This window comes from Malurus melanocephalus, unplaced genomic scaffold (genome assembly GCF_030028575.1).
Source record: "Malurus melanocephalus ecotype Western Australia unplaced genomic scaffold, MMel_1.1 scaffold_48, whole genome shotgun sequence".
NCBI classification, from domain to species: domain Eukaryota; kingdom Metazoa; phylum Chordata; class Aves; order Passeriformes; family Maluridae; genus Malurus; species Malurus melanocephalus.
The window spans coordinates 431,050-446,602 of NW_026623280.1; the positions used below are offsets into that span (position 1 = coordinate 431,050).

A 15,553-nucleotide genomic window follows, 5' to 3' on the forward strand; every position below is an offset into this window, starting at 1 on the left:
GATGGATRTTCTGTTAGCTGGCCTGCATATCCCTACTTGTGGCAGTCATGCCATCACTTCTCCCGTGTGCTGTGGTCCTAAAATCAGTGCATCACAGCCAGGATTAGCCAGGAGCAATCCTCTCCGAGAAAGACTGTTGGTTTTCCAGGCCTTAGGTTGGGTCATCTTAGGGTGCAATCCCAGAGAGGATGGCTTCTTTCTTTAGCACAGATGTATTCCTGCTGGATGCTTCTTGACATTTTTACAAGCCASTCCCCATCCCTATTTCCAAGGTCATCCTTAAATTTAAATTTTAGCCTTTTGGGGAAGCTGAAGTCCATATAGAGATAAATGAGATGCCTCAGAGAACCACGGCTTCTACAAAGAATTTGGTCACATTTTTGAGTCTCAGCAAGTACTTTGTATTTCTTTAAACACTATTAAACTGAGTTTGGGGGATAAAAAGCATGACAGAGGTCAGGGACCCACATATCATATGAACAGAGAGCACTTTTCACCTGTCAGTGTTCCCARTATTGTACCAGGGCAGGCTTTTATATTCATAATCTACTTATCAGAGATAAAAASTGAGATGGAAAGCATGTTCTAAGGGGTCCTGTGACAACCATTACCATCCTATTTGGTTTAAGTAGCAAACATCTTGGACCCACCAAAATTCACCTCAGTGAAATTTCRATGAATATTAAGTTTTTTCTCCTCTGCATTTGAGTGGCTCTGTTTGGTGTTAGTTCAGAATTTAATCTATCATGGTCTCCACTCTTTCCCTACTATAATTTCACTGGCTGGATAAACCACTGCATAGGACAGGATCTAATTGGGTACTTCTGGAATAAAGTCAACATCACATCACCAGTATCTTCAAGGATTGCAACTTAGGAACAGATACATTTTTTTATGTATCACTAAAGTAGTTTTTTATTCATGAAGTGCAAGCAAACATTTTGCCACCCCAATTTATTGCTGTGGTCCCTCTTTGCATRGCATGTTCTACTGCTACTCATACCTCTACACAGTGTTGAATTACTCGTTAGTGGTAAGTGACCAGCTACCAAAGTTGTGTGATTAGTTTAACTTTATATGGACTGGAACTTCCTTTCTTTCTAGATAATATTAAGGAAAAATAATATGTTAGCAAAAATTTGATGGGTTTTTGAAAATGAAGTTTACTCYTGTGTTCTGTGGATTAGAAACAAGGATACAAAATAAGTAAATATTTTATTAAATGCTTTATCAGAAAAATTAATTTAATTTTAAAATATTGTTAGTAATATTAAAAAATACTTGCATTTGAACTTTGAAAGCACAGAAATACTTCTGTTACCTAAAGGAACTTTCAAACCTTCACCATCATCAAAATAAGTAAGAACAATTAAAACATAGGTTGTTTCAGTGGYTGCAGACACACTGCACTGCATTAACCTCAAATTTGCAATTTTAAGGTTAAGGTTTGGAGATAAAGGGGAAGGGAAAGATGGCARCAATCCACTCTTGTTTATCTTGTTTAATTTTTGTTCTAGCCCAGACCAATGACTTTTTCTCCCCAAACCAYTGTTTCGAAAGGGGAACTCTCATCTTGCATAAGAACCCTCCACATCTGATTTTACCTTAAGTCATTTGGGGAAATACTGCTCTATTATTTTTGCYAAGCCTGCAGTCTCTTGCAGAGAGAGGCTACTTCTCATATGCTTGTGTTTGAAACAAAACTCCTGTTAGCGGGTTTCCCACACCATTTCTGCAGCAGTGAGTCAAGCTTGGTACTTCACACTAACCTTTCCTGACAACAGCTGAAGCTKTGCTGGTTACCTTCTGTCTCTGAAAGATTAAGGTCTCAGCTTCAGCTGTGATCTGTTTAAGCATGTTTTTCCATGTCTTTCACTAACTTTGATTTCCATGGACTCTGTGTAGGTCCGTCAGTAATGAGCTGTTAAGCACTTTGCAGAGGAAAATCAAAGAACACCATGACCCTCATTAAAGCAGCTGCAGGAGGGGGGAGAAATAAAAACACTTCAAAATCCAAACCCATACACRTTCCATTGCTCATCTTTCTCCATTGATGCCATAATTTAATTTGCTCTCTACTAACCAGGGTGACCACCATGGGAGAAGTGACCTGCCTTTTTGGTACTATCAGAGTTGAAAGTAGTTTTGGCAAAAAAAACTTGTAGATCAGATTTTCTATTCTTAAAGAATAAATCTTAAGAACTCCAATGTCTGCCGGCTATTTTTCCATGCCACATTAATTGTTGCATGCACATRCAGTAATACTAAGTCAGAAAACTCTGTGGTAAGAGGCCAAATAAGAGCATCACAGAMAAGCTGCTGCAAAAGCTGTGCCTCACCAGCTGTCAGTAGAGAAACATAGTTTTGAAATTACCTTGTGTTTGTAGATACTTTTAGATGGCACACARAGTGCACTGGCATTCAAACTCTGGGTTCAATGGCACCTTTTTTTCAGAGCAGCACACAATGTTGCAAGGCACCTGAGCTATACACACTCCCCTTAGCTGCGGGGCTGAGCTTCTCAGTAGTAATGGAATGGGAAAAAGGGGAAAACAACCCATGCAAGTTTTCAGCAAATGTCACTGAAGTTTTGAATAGCACACACAGCTTGGGTGATGCTCTGGGCTTTTCACATACAGCCCGTGATGTCACGCTGTGGCTGTGACATCAGCACAGCTCTGACCCAGGAGCTCTGCCCACGCAGCTTGACTCAATATTTAGTTCTGCAGTTTTCCTACTCCTTCAGAAAAAGATAACTGGGACATTATGGTGCCAAGTGTCATTCCACTTCCAAGCTCAAGCATATGTACCAAACACCTCCTTTTTAGTGATAACTTGCCGGCTAACTCGTCAGTGTCTCTACTGTGCCACTGCTGCGTGCAGGGAGGTTTTTGACAAACTGGAAACACACCTACCAAGGCTGGGTATTAATTCTTGCAGTAATGAAACATACTTATTTCCTTTATCTTTTTTTTTTCTATTTTAACAGCAATGTAAAAAGAGAAAATAATTTCAAACTAGCATGACATAGAAGTCTATGACCTCTGCCAGTATGGATATTTAGGATGAACTGCATGAGCTTAGATTTTACCTGGTGTTTATGCCCAACCCCTCCTAATGCTCAGCTGGAACCATGCAGAATCAAACCTATCCACTTGGGTCAGAATTTTCCCACATGCCCACAGAAATACAAGTGAAAATCATCACCCAAATTTTGCTAATTCACATAATCCCTTTCTCAAGGGAATATGTGCTTGTCTGAAACTAGCTAGGGGAGAGCCCCAGGGCAGCACAGGATGAGAAAAATGGACTGAGTCTTCAGTTAGTGCTGCCTGAAAATATCTGTCTTTCTGTACAGCAATATGTGCAGCATTTATCTGTGGGAGTGTTGTTCACTCCTGAACTAGGGTATGAGCACCCAGCTCAGGTAAGCAGCAGTGACCTAGTTACCTGCAGAGACTCCCCGTGCTGTACTCGCTGCRCCCTCAGCGAGAAGGATCACATGGTAACATCAAACCGAGCAGTGAAGCTGAATCCAGGTCTGCAGCAGGCCAGCAGCATCCTCTTACACTCAGCAGACACACTCTGAAGCACAGAAGACTGGCAGCAAGTAATTATCTCCCTCAGCTGAGGTCTTGCCTATACTACAGAGTGCTGTTGCCTATAGCACAGAATGCAACTGAAACAAGTGTGGGCCAACCCGCACCAAAGCCAATCCAAGAAATTGAATCTAATAAATTCATCCAGTGAGTCCAGGAGAAGATAAGCACAGGTTTCAGCCCCAGCCAGCAACACGAGCACAAATGCAGGAAGCCCAGCAGGTTGCACATCCTGTTCCACAGCATCACCAGGGCTATTCTTAGCTGCAGGAGCTGGTGCAGGAGGGAAATGCTGGGAAGCCGACCAATGCTCTTAACTAGAAACAGAGCTTGGGTGATTGGGGGCGGGGGGAGAGGAATTGCCATTTGGTCTCAGCAATACTTTAAGGTTTGTGTTGATTGTCACAAAAAAAAACCCCAAAAAACAAAACAACAAAAAAAAACAAAACAAAACAAAAAAAACACCAACCATAGATAAACCAATATATATCTATATAAATGCTAGCCGAAGTTTCAGTGGCAAGGCTTTCATGCCAGCTTTGGGATGCCAGCACAGATCAGACTGAGAAAATGCCTGCTYAAAGTGTTTGTCTGCCTGGAGTCAGACACTTCCACCCTGCCCTTCTCCTGTGGCATTAGCTCCTCTAATGGAAAAGTATCAGAGTTCTGGGAGCCGGATCTGGTCCTTGTGGTCAGGCAACTCTCTGGGGTAGGAGAGGAATAATATGGGGCAAAGTACRTGTAAAAGCAAAAGCAAGCTATACACCTGAAGTTGCCCTTCCTACTATTTTAAAATCCCCACAYCAGCATGTCTCATAAAGGATRTTCATAGTAAGTTTAAATCRCATCTTTTCATGAAGAGGTAGAAGCAGCTTCGGAAAATAGCAAAACTTAAACTCACATGCAGTGCTTACAGCATAACCAAGCATACCCTCCTGCACATATAACTGATTATATCAGTTATATTATATATACTGGAATCACTTTTCCCTCTTGAAGCAGAAAAAGGAGCTGCTGAAGCTGCACCAGTGAAGGGCTCCAAAATKAACTCATTGTTGCAAGCTTATTAACAGCTCCAGGCAGGTATTGGTCACCATCCTGCCCTCCGCAGTACTAGTGCTGGCAGMTGCAGTCAGTCCTTTTCTCCCAACAAACTGTACAACCTGCAATGTTTCTGAATTGAAACAAATGAAACTGAAAACCACCAAAGCATCTTCTGCAGCTTTCTTCCAAAAACACTGAAAAAACGGTATCAACTCCTATTAGGGAGCCTACCTCATTGACTCTTAAATCAGGTATTTAACCACAGCCAAATCACAGGTCAAGATTTTTTGTTCTTTTCAAAAGGTGTTTTCCTTCAAGATAAAAAATGCCTTTTGTATAATTAACTCTTCACAATACTAGAACTGARCAACTATTCTTTTAATTACATCTGGTACTCAGACAGTTGGAGGCCAGGACTTTACAACCCATTTACCAACCTCCTTTTCTATTTGTGCTCTTTGCATTTGTTCCAAGGTTCTGGGAGATGGTGAAAGTGCATTTTTAATAGTTAAATTCCTTCCTAGGAGCTGATCTGAGAAAGAAATCCCAACTAAATGTATTTGATAGTCAAGGGCTCTGTTTATTTTCTCAGCACTTTAATACTTGAAAAAAAAAAAAAAAAAAAAAAGGAAGCAAAAAAAAAAGCATCATTCTTTATTTTAAAAGAAGGCAAAAAATATCATCAATGAACAAGCTATGCCAATTATATTTTAACATTGTTCAGAAACCGGATCCAGAACATGAAAAAAAAAATAGAAGCCAAATTAATCCCATGTGCTTTTTGGAGACATACAGATGAAAGCTATTCTTCAGCTTTGTGGTTTTGCTCTTTGACTAGTTAGACAACACGGTGAGTGCAAAAAATATAAATGTGAGCCTGCTAAAACATGGTGCTGTACCTCATGGGCAGCTAACCACACAAGGCAAAGGTCACAAGAAATAATCAGACCTTCTGTTATCAGCAAAGCTACGTTTGATTTGGAAAATTGTCAAGTCTGGCTTTAGCTCAGGCAAATGGAGCATCCACCTCTCTCTGTCTAGCAGAGGAAGGAAAAACCAAAGATACTGTGGACCWGAACAACTTGAATGCATACCTAAAAAGGGTGTAACTGATGCTATGCTATGGAACTAAAATAGTCTGAGCATATTTATATGCTTTTAAATATAGTTAGCAGTATTTCCCATTCCCTCCATGTGGAACTTGGAACATCTAGTTACAGAATTCACCCCCTCTGTTCCCCCCAGTCTCTCCATAGCTGAAGAGATTAGAAAGTGCATCAAAGCAGGGGGCAGGGGAAGGAGAATGGCAAGAATCTTTATCCCTCCTCCCCAAACTCCACCGGGCAGTGTTTAATAAATTCAGATGGCCCGATTTCAGAAGCAAACAGCAACGTCAGTTTAGCTAAACTTGTTAACAAGTCTTAGTACACTCAGTGGGCATTTTTCCTCTTATTTTAGGAGAATGAAGAAAAGGAATAAATCCTGKAGTTATATCCAACTGACAGTATTTCTACAGCAAATTTAGAAATACTATAGCAGTCCTGATTTTAATGCACCCATAAAATCTAGGCACTTTCTTATAAGTCAGGCTGCATGGGCAGAAGCTTTGGACTCACTCCCACAAGTAATTCCTAGTGTGCAAGTAAGCACTCGTCAGCCCRATTAAACCATTTAATACAGAAATTTTCAGGACTGAGCCCTTGCCATGACTTTTGGGGAGTCACAAGTTGGGGCTGGTTCTTTTACATAACTCTGTGTATGTCCATACTGCACACCGTGATGTGGTAACTACAGATATTACCAAAAGCCCACACTGGGTGTTGAAAGCAATCAAGCTACAATTATTAGGAGTTCCACAGAAACAATTTACTATGTTAAAAAGAAAGCCTGATGGTACTGTGGCTAGCCCACTGWGTGTCTGAATTAGTGCTGCACTGCACCTTAGGTGCAGACATAATGTAGGAAGTGATTCTAAAATAGCATGTTCCTGGATGAGACATGAAGAGTAAAATATTTCATCCAGTGATGTCTGGTACATCTCTGACACATTTAATAAGAAGCCTAAACAATATCTAGACACTGAAGCACAAACTTATTTTTCCTTTAAACCAGTGTTCTGTAATTGTTTTTATTTTAAAAATTCAGGAATGTGATACACAATACAATTAGCTCCCCACCACTGCAGTGTTCACTTACATGAGATTCACTAGTTTCATGCTTTGTGGGAAAAAAAAAAAAAAGAGAAAGACTGTGCAGTGTTTTTGAATGCTCTTATTATTAAACTGCAATCTTCAGAACAAATTAAGTCTGTATAACCCCAGACATTTCAGTGAAAAAAAAAAAAAAATCAAGCTATTTCAAAAGCTAGCGGGCTACAGTCAGGTCTCCTACAGCCAGGACAGAGAAATTGCATTCCTCCTGCTGCACAGCCACCACCTTGTCCTCACTCTGTGCTTTCAGGGAGTTTAGCATCGAGGGCTAAGGAGACWAAAAGGCTCTGGTAACATCAGCTGGCACTGCATGTGCAAMAGGGCACATGACAGAGAGGCCACASAACTCCCCCTTCTGCCCCCATCATCATCACCTCTACATCCTATCCTAATATTTAAAATAATGAACAGGAGAGCTTTTTGTCTTTTTAGATAGTCATTGCCTGCAATGGACACAGAAATAGAAAAATATTACTTCTGACACACACAAAAAAAGATTAAATAGTTTAAAACTGGATTAGTGACTACARCTCCATCTATTCAGATGCATTTACTGAGACTATTAACCACTGATGGTAATTGTTATGATTAAATAGCTGCCCTCTTTTTATAAGAGCAACAGGAGAGAAGTCAATCAGGCTTCTGAGTGCTACCACGGTTTGATTTGTTGGTATTTTGTTAAATAAACTAAAGAGTAGTAGTTCTATGGTGCGTTAGTGATATACAGCAATATATTCATACTAATGATTGCAACCAATCTTAAACTAGTGATGAMACTAATTAGTGAAAGTTCACCACAGAAAGCAAAGATACACATTTTTAAAAAAATAGTATTTTGTTAATTTCAAAATTTACTTGGTTAATACTCTGTAGTATAGTAGCAGTGGTAGCATACTCTGCAAACATAGTCTCATACAAGATCTCATTTAACAGTCAACTCTAGATCATATACAGGTAACAGAAAAAGAGTTAAGGTAACTCAGATGGAACAAAAACATATATAAATACTATATTAATACATTTAAGTTAGTTTATGAGACTATACAACAAGCATAAAGACAGAATAAGGTGAGTAATGCTGGTAGCTGCGAAGCACCAACATCCCCAAGCCAGCACAAAGCCACGCTGACCCATCCATGCCCCTCAGCTTCCTGTGGATGCATCCAAGCAGCCCAGAGGCAAAACCCCCGGGCAGTGCTGTGCTRCAGCCAGGCAAGGCACCCTGCGATGGGGCTCCCTGGAAGCAGAGCCAGCACCTCCTTGCCCGTGCTTTGGCACACAGCCTTTGGCCAGAGCACGGTGTGAGACATGGGGCTGGTCTTGGCTCCGCAGACCACACGGCTAATGCACGACACTGGGAATCCACCCATGGATAATCGAGAGTTGACTGCAACGTGCTGCTGAGAGCTTGGCTAAGACCACTGACATGACTTGGGCCAATCCAGGTCCGATGAGCAGCGGGACTATTTTGTACTATTTAGGAGCAATTATGATGCAAGACACAAATTAGAAATGCAAACTAGGGAGGTGTTCTGTATCTGGAGGCAAAGCTACATTCCCTTCACTAACAAAACATTCTTTTTTAAAAAATCTACATTTAAATACTGGTAAAAACCTGAAAACCACAGCATCAAAGAATTTCATAAGGCCAAAACTATCCTCAATTCCCTCTGGTTGTGCCTAGGTATTGCAATACATTTGCAGAAGTAGCAAATGCCAGATATTATACTCTTTCTAGTGCCTTCCAGTAACAGATCTCAGAGCTCTTCACACAAGAGTTAAGCCTCACAACACCCCTGTGAGGTAGGTATTATCCCTATTTGAAGACAGGGAAACTGAGGCAAAGTGTTTATCATGTCCAGAGTCATAGAGCAAACAATGGAAGATCTGAGTTGTTTTCCAGTTTTGCACATAGTAGCCATCCATTAATCACAAGACATTAGTTCCCATACATAACATGAGAGTGGATCAAAAGGGTCAGGGTTTTACACTAGATTTACTGTATGTTTTATCTTTCAACTCTCATCTAGTCTCTGCCAAATTCAGAGTCCACAGAGCAATTTCTCCTGTCCTAAAGGTGCAAGTTGGCAGCATACTGCAACAACTTTTTTAGAGCCAGTTGTCAATTAACTGAGTCAAGATTTTAACCATAGATTTGACCACTGAATAAGTGAAATTATGTGATACATAAACATCTCAAAGTGTGAAATACAGTGAATGAAAGCTTACTCCCTGCCCAACTTCCTCAAAAGTCAGTGGAGGGCTTCTGAGGACACAGCAGGGACCAGGACTGCAGCCACTGCAAGTGTTTACACACACACTCAGCTAGAAGCAAAATGCACCATTACATTAGTTGTTGGGGAGCTGCTGTCTGTGCTTGAAAGCATGAGTTATACTGTCGCTACTCGGCAGACCTTCCCCGACAGAGCACTTATTGGCATGACTAATTATTTTATCTTAGTAAACTCAGCATCAGCTAAATATAAAGCTYCAGCTCTTTATTCATAGCACTGTTGAGTCGAGGATTCTTTAAACCTCAAAGACTTTCATGACCAGACACAACTTGGAAGTAAGGGAAAACAGCAGAAAATCTGTAAAATGTCAAAGTCTGCACTACTTTATCCACCCGTCTCATGTCTTGATCACACTTGAACTGCCATTCAAAACTGCCATACTGAAAAAAACCCCTTCCACATCTGTTGTTTTCAATTACCTCACTACCTTACCAGAAGAAGAGGGGACAATTTCTGACAATTACATGATGTTCTCTTTAAAATATGCTGTGCGATAAATTCACTAGAAAAGCCTTCACATTACATAGCTTTAAGAAAAATATGTGAAACAGCAAAGTGGTTTCCAGTTTTTAGAAGTTATATCTTTAAAAATGTTCTATGAACTTTGGTTTTCTTAGGGCTTCTAAATAAACAATATATTAAAGTATCTACAAATCAAATATTAAAGGAAAAAGTAGGTCCAAGAAATCTGTAACACAAATTGAGTTCCTACATGCTTATCCCTCAAATACCTTTTCACTGGAAAATAGTATCTTAATTTGAAGCACAGCAAAAAGTGTCTCTGCTGAAATGTTGCAACTAGTTTTCTGAGTGTTACAGCATCGGTGCACTTTCTGTCTGTCTCAGTCAAACAAAGTCAACACAAACACATTGTATCATGACAGTGACATTATATTCTTTAAAAGAAGCATTCTATATTTAGCAATATGACAAGAACAACGACTTCAGCAATTACACTACTTGGCAAAATTGCATCTCAAACATCTGTCTCTTCCTCTTGCAAACACAGCTGTTGACAAAGTCACAACTCAGGTGTAGCACCCTTCAGGGAGTTACAAAGATGACTCAAACTGCTCATTTTGATCGATGTTCGCCTCCAGCTTCACTGAAGGGATGCTCTCCGACTTAGTCCTCCTTGTCTTCGGAAAATCAATTACAACTTCTGAACAAGTAATACTAACTGACGAGGATTTTTCTGTCTTCTTTGCAGTACTATCTTCTCCTGCTCCGCAACACTGCTTCAAAGCACACTGAGTCCTGCAAGGCAACTCGCATCTCACTCTCCCTGACTCGGAGCCAACGCTGGCAAACTCAGGCTGAATAGTAGTTGCATGAATCCCTTCGTCGTGAAAGATCTCTTTGATGCGCTTCGCCACCATCATGTATGTGGAAGGGTCAGGACACTTGATGTGAGCAGTGCCAATGATCCTACTGCCTGCTAGCTGCCAAATGTGTAATTCATGGATTGCTTCAACTCCTTCGAGGGTACGTAACTTAGAGTTCAAAGAATGAACATCTATTTGTTTGGGAACAGTCTGTAGAAGGATAAGGGCTGACTCCCTAAGTAATGGGTAAGTTGTGTAAAGGAGTATACAGACCATAATCAAGCAAAGGACAGGATCTAAATATAGCAACCAGCAAGGACCAGCCACCATAATGCCCTCTGGCACGGTTGTGTTAACTCTGCCAAATGCTTGGGATAAAGTAGCATTTTCCATGCAATGATCATTGACACATGGATTAAAGCAAGGCCTATCTTCGGGGCATGGATTCCACAACCCATAAAAGAGCAAGGCATTCACTACCACAATTACTGAACCTAAGGCATCTCCAAAAACATGCAGAAAAACTCCACGCATGTTAAGTTGTGCACTAGAGTCTTCTTCAACCTCCTCTTCATCCAGAGAATAATGGCCAGCATTCCCATTCACTTGAAGGTCATTTATGTCATCTTTCATATCACCTGACAAAAAAAACAACAAAACAATTAGGCATGAGCTATAATATGGCACATTACTGTAATTCCTTATAAAATAATATCCAACAGTAAGCAAGCCACAGTGAGTATGAAACTGAAAAGCAACTCAACCCACACACTTAGCAACATCTTCTCTAGCTGAGAAAAATTCAGTTGTCCCAATAAGTGATCTAAATAGTCTAGAAAGCAACTGTTTCTACATGCAGCTTAAAGATGCAGAGTGGCAAAGAATGAAGATGACCACATTTTAACTAATTCTACTGAAAAACTACTTCCACCTTTTCTAGTTGTTTAACCATTTGCCTACTCACTGTTTCTTACACAAAAAGCAGAACTACAACGCATATAGAAAAAAGCTGGTTTAAGCAGCTTAGTTAGTTACTTCTTAGTTGTTCCTTCTTTTGAAACACCAGTAGACTGATCACATTGCWAAAATCTCTCTTTAACCACAGGACTGCATTGCTATTTCATATTAAAATTTGAAGCCAGAAGCTCAAAAGCTGTATAGTAGCTTTTGAGAATAYAGCTGCGTAGTAGCTTCTTTTCAGGTTCACCAGTGCATTTTCAAGAGGCTTCTGAATTCAAAGAAAAGGAAGTTTTTTCAAGATGGTGCATGGAGTCAGCAGGACCTTAAGATACAATCAGCTGTAAGTTTGGGTCTAAGACACAGAATTTATCAGCAGACTTGACCAAAGGGAAGTGCAAGTTATCACTTAKCATAGCTCTCAGAGGCTATGAACTACCGTTATTCATATTTCAGAATAAATAAATAATAAAATTACATTGTTTATGCAAGTGACACATAGGTGTTGAGTGACTTACAGCTTCTGATGTCCAAAGCCATATATCAGAGACTGTGCAAAGTGTAAATGAAYGTTTTGGTCCCCTCCTTTGTCAAAACTGTCTGCAATATTTACCACTCCAACAAAACTAACCAATTACATGGGAATAAATACACACATCATTAAAAAGAAGAATGTTCTCTGAAAGAGTATCATCTTCCAATGTTCAAATTCGAGAGACTTGTACATGATTAACCTTCTGCTTTTCTTCTGAAGTTCTTCTTTGGATACTTCCAGCACTAAAGAAATGCAACAGGCACTGGCCCCTGGCCCAACAAATTGAAATAAGGAGCTCTTACTGTTTTTGAGGTTATTGAGTTCAGAGCTTTGTAAATATTAACACATTAATAAGATGTGCAACTTCTGCTGTTCTGCTCTTATGGCTGCAATTCTGCAATCACAGAGTGTGCACAAGTCCTCTCCTCTCTGAAGAAGGAKTGGGTTCCTACCAAGGCTGAGTTCCAAGCTCTAGCTCATTACCTCACCCAGTACGCTTCTGCCCTGAAGCTCCAGCTACATTTTCCACACTACCTCTAGGAGTTATGGAACAAGGGACCTGTAACTTTCCAGAGAAGTAAATAAATTAGAGGGAAATATATTAGGTTACAGAGTTCAGACCTCAAGGTCCATGAGGAGAGCAAGGAAAGAAGAATGCTCTGCTCTGAACCAAGTACTTGGAATAATGGAGATCTGAAGAGTCAGTACAGCTATCTGTAAGAGTGGGTGACAGGAAACAAAGTTCCAGAAAGCTCCTTTTTTTTTTTAATGGTAAATGGTTAAAACATGTCCATTTGAAATACAGTCATAGAAACCTAACAATAAACTGATTATTTTACATAAAGTGCATGCACAGCAATGCCTAGGCAGGACTARCCCCTAAGGCTATCCCTAGCTTTCCACTGCCACCTTAGGAATCAAGGACAACCCCTCTTTGCAATTTCCAGTGAAGACGCAGGACCACCCTAGTTTTCATCTATACATCTTACATCTTCTCCCAAATCTCCAGTCACCTTTRCCTGTAACTTTTAACTATGAATAGCTCCATCCATTACATAATCATGACAGGGCACAGAAGGAAATACAAACTTATTTCAAAGTTTCACTGTGACCAAAATTATGCCCTACTACCACCTAAATACCCACAACAAATTATTTGTTACTGCCAGAAGCACATCCATGAGACATTCCAGACAAGTTAGCTTACAACAATATGCATTTTAAACCATGCTGTAAGGTAACCTTTTGGTCTAACTAGTCCAAAACTTGGCTAAAAGCACAAGTGTTCACCAGGCAAGAATAATTCCCAAGCCAAGATATCTRTGACACCAAGAGTTAAGGGAATTTTACATTGTTTGAAACTAATCATTAGGATACCTTTRTTGGAACTAAACCAACATTAAGAGCTTATTATGTGGTCAAGAAAATGGTGGAGTGTATTCAGAGGAACTTTCCTATCCTCTTGAAAAACGTCTTTCCAAAGCGAACTTGGAGTTGGCGAAACAGAGACTAAGTTTCTCAAATGTGAATTGGAACCTCTGACCTATAAAACCTGAAACGGTAGCAAAGTTCACTCTGATCAATTAAAGCTCCCTTTAAGCTGAAACAATGGCCTGCTGATGTCACCCAATAACTGAAGGAGAGAAATTGGTTCCAAAGCCTGAAGTCCATTCCTCCTGGTGACAAGGATGCCCTAGGAACAGAGAAGTGCCGATCACACACCTTTCTCTCTGCTGGCATGCAGTACTTGGCGTCGACCAAGCAGGTTCAAAATGAACTATCCAGGCTTCTGGATCCATTAAAAACTAACCTGACAAATTTTTACCTATGGAAGTTTGACCACAACTGGGAAGGGAAGATTTTAAATTTATGTCTGTGTGCAGGTGAGTGGGAAGGCTCCTGCTTTAGAAAGCCAAAGAAAACTTATTCCAAGACACCACATATGTGCCCTGACACCAGCAAGATCCACATTCCGACTTCCACAGTTCTGACTGGCAGTTTCCAAGACTTCTTCCTATTAATACCGATGCCATGAAGAAGCACAATGCTACTGCAGCGGAATAGAGTTCAGTATATTTGGGTTAGATGGAGAGTAGCTTCCCAGGTAGCTGACAACTGACCAAAGGAGCGATCCAGCTGCCGGGACCGAGGCGCTGAGCCGTACTCCATTTGATGTGCCGCCAGGTCGGATGGCATTAGGGCAGCGTCTTGTGACAGCTCGTGTCGCTAGGCAAGAAACGCTTGTCATGTGCCTTCCCTTGGAGAACCAACTTTTCCCARGGCAAACTGCTTTATCCTAAGACCCTTTTACACTCTGACCTGTGCAAGACTAACACGCAGCTTAGGGCATCCGAAGGAAGGCGTGAGGAGGAGACGCGACAGCCATGTGCCCCAAGAGCTGCTAAGAAAGTTTCTCGCCTCTTTCCCAGAACTGGGGACAGATGGTCCTCACACAGCTGGCACCAGGTGGGACCAGGACGGCCACCGCCTTACTCAGGGAAAGGACCCCACCCGCTTTCCTACGCTTGGATAAGGCAGCGCTTACACCGCGGGGCTTACCCAGCTTCTCCTGGTTGACTCCGTTGGAGCTGCTGCACTTCTCCACCAAGGTGCTGGTCTCCTCGCGGTGCAGCGCAGCCTCCCCGTCCCCGGGCGGCTGCTCGGACTTGGAGCCGCCGCGGGGATGCTGCTGCCGGCCGCCGTGCGAGTGCCCGTGGCCGTGGGCGTGCCCGTGGCCCCCGACGCCGTGGTGGTTGAACAGGCAGAGCCCCAGCAGGTTGATGATGAGCCCCGCCACCCCCACGGAGATGACCACCAGAGGCTGCTGGATCTCGTGGGGCTCCGTGAAGCGCTCGATGGCCTCCAGCAGGATGGTGAAGCAGAGGGCGGTGAGGAACACGGCGTTGACGAGGGCGCCCATCACCTCGGCCCGCACCCATCCGAACGTGTTCTTCTTGGTGGCGCGGGTGCGCTGGGCGAAGCGCACGGCCACCAGCGCCACGACCAGGGCCATCACGTCGGAGAGCATGTGGAAGGAGTCGGAGAGCATGGCCAGCGACGACGTGACGCGGCTCACCGCCACCTCCACCACGAAGAACAGGAAGGTGAGCGCCAGCATGCACAACAGCCGCACCCGCCGGTTCTGCCAGCACCGCGGCCCGCCCGGACCCGGCGCCGCCATCCCCCCGCACATCTCGGCTGCCCGGCGGGGGCGCGAGGAGCGCGGCGGGCGGTCGGAGCCCCGAACGCTCGGCCGCTCCGCTGCGCTCCGCTCCCCCCGCGCCGCCGCCGCTCCCTCCGCAGGCGCCGGGCGAGCAAACTTTGCACCCGAGCCCCCTCACTCTTTTCACACGGAACCCGAGCGCCGCCTCGGACACGCCCCCGCCCGTGCCCCATTGGCCGGCGCGCCCCGCCCGCCCGGCCGTGCCCTCCCGCCCCCGCGCCCGGTGCCACTCGCCATTGGCCCGCGCGCCCTCGCGACAGCGAGGCCCCGCCCCTGCCCAGTAACGCCCATCGAGCCGCCCGTGCCCGAAACGGAGAGTGGGCGGGCCGCGCGTGACGCGCCGGCGAACGACGGTCGCCATTGGCC

At 43.0% G+C, this 15,553-nt stretch overlaps 1 protein-coding gene across 1 annotated transcript; it reads right to left on the reverse strand.

The window, feature by feature from the left end:
• Positions 1–6,735: 6,735 nt before the first annotated feature.
• SLC30A1 (solute carrier family 30 member 1) lies at positions 6,736–15,296 on the reverse strand. The gene is made up of 2 exons (XM_057365092.1): positions 14,524–15,296; positions 6,736–11,110 (listed from the first exon to the last, which is right to left on the reverse strand). The coding sequence occupies exons 1-2, from the start codon at positions 15,155–15,157 to the stop codon at positions 10,200–10,202; spliced, it is 1,545 nt and encodes a 514-aa protein (XP_057221075.1). The 5' UTR covers positions 15,158–15,296; the 3' UTR covers positions 6,736–10,199.
• Between the last annotated feature and the right edge of the window lie 257 nt (positions 15,297–15,553).

Excerpts from the sequence above, each read along its gene's own strand:
- SLC30A1 (XM_057365092.1), bottom strand. The coding sequence starts at position 15,157 with ATGTGCGGGGGGATGGCGGCGCCGGGTCCGGGCGGGCCGCGGTGCTGG. Across the intron at positions 11,111-14,523 it reads AGTCAACCAGGAGAAGCTGG|GTGATATGAAAGATGACATA; the intron begins GTAAGCCCCGCG and ends TTTTTTTGTCAG.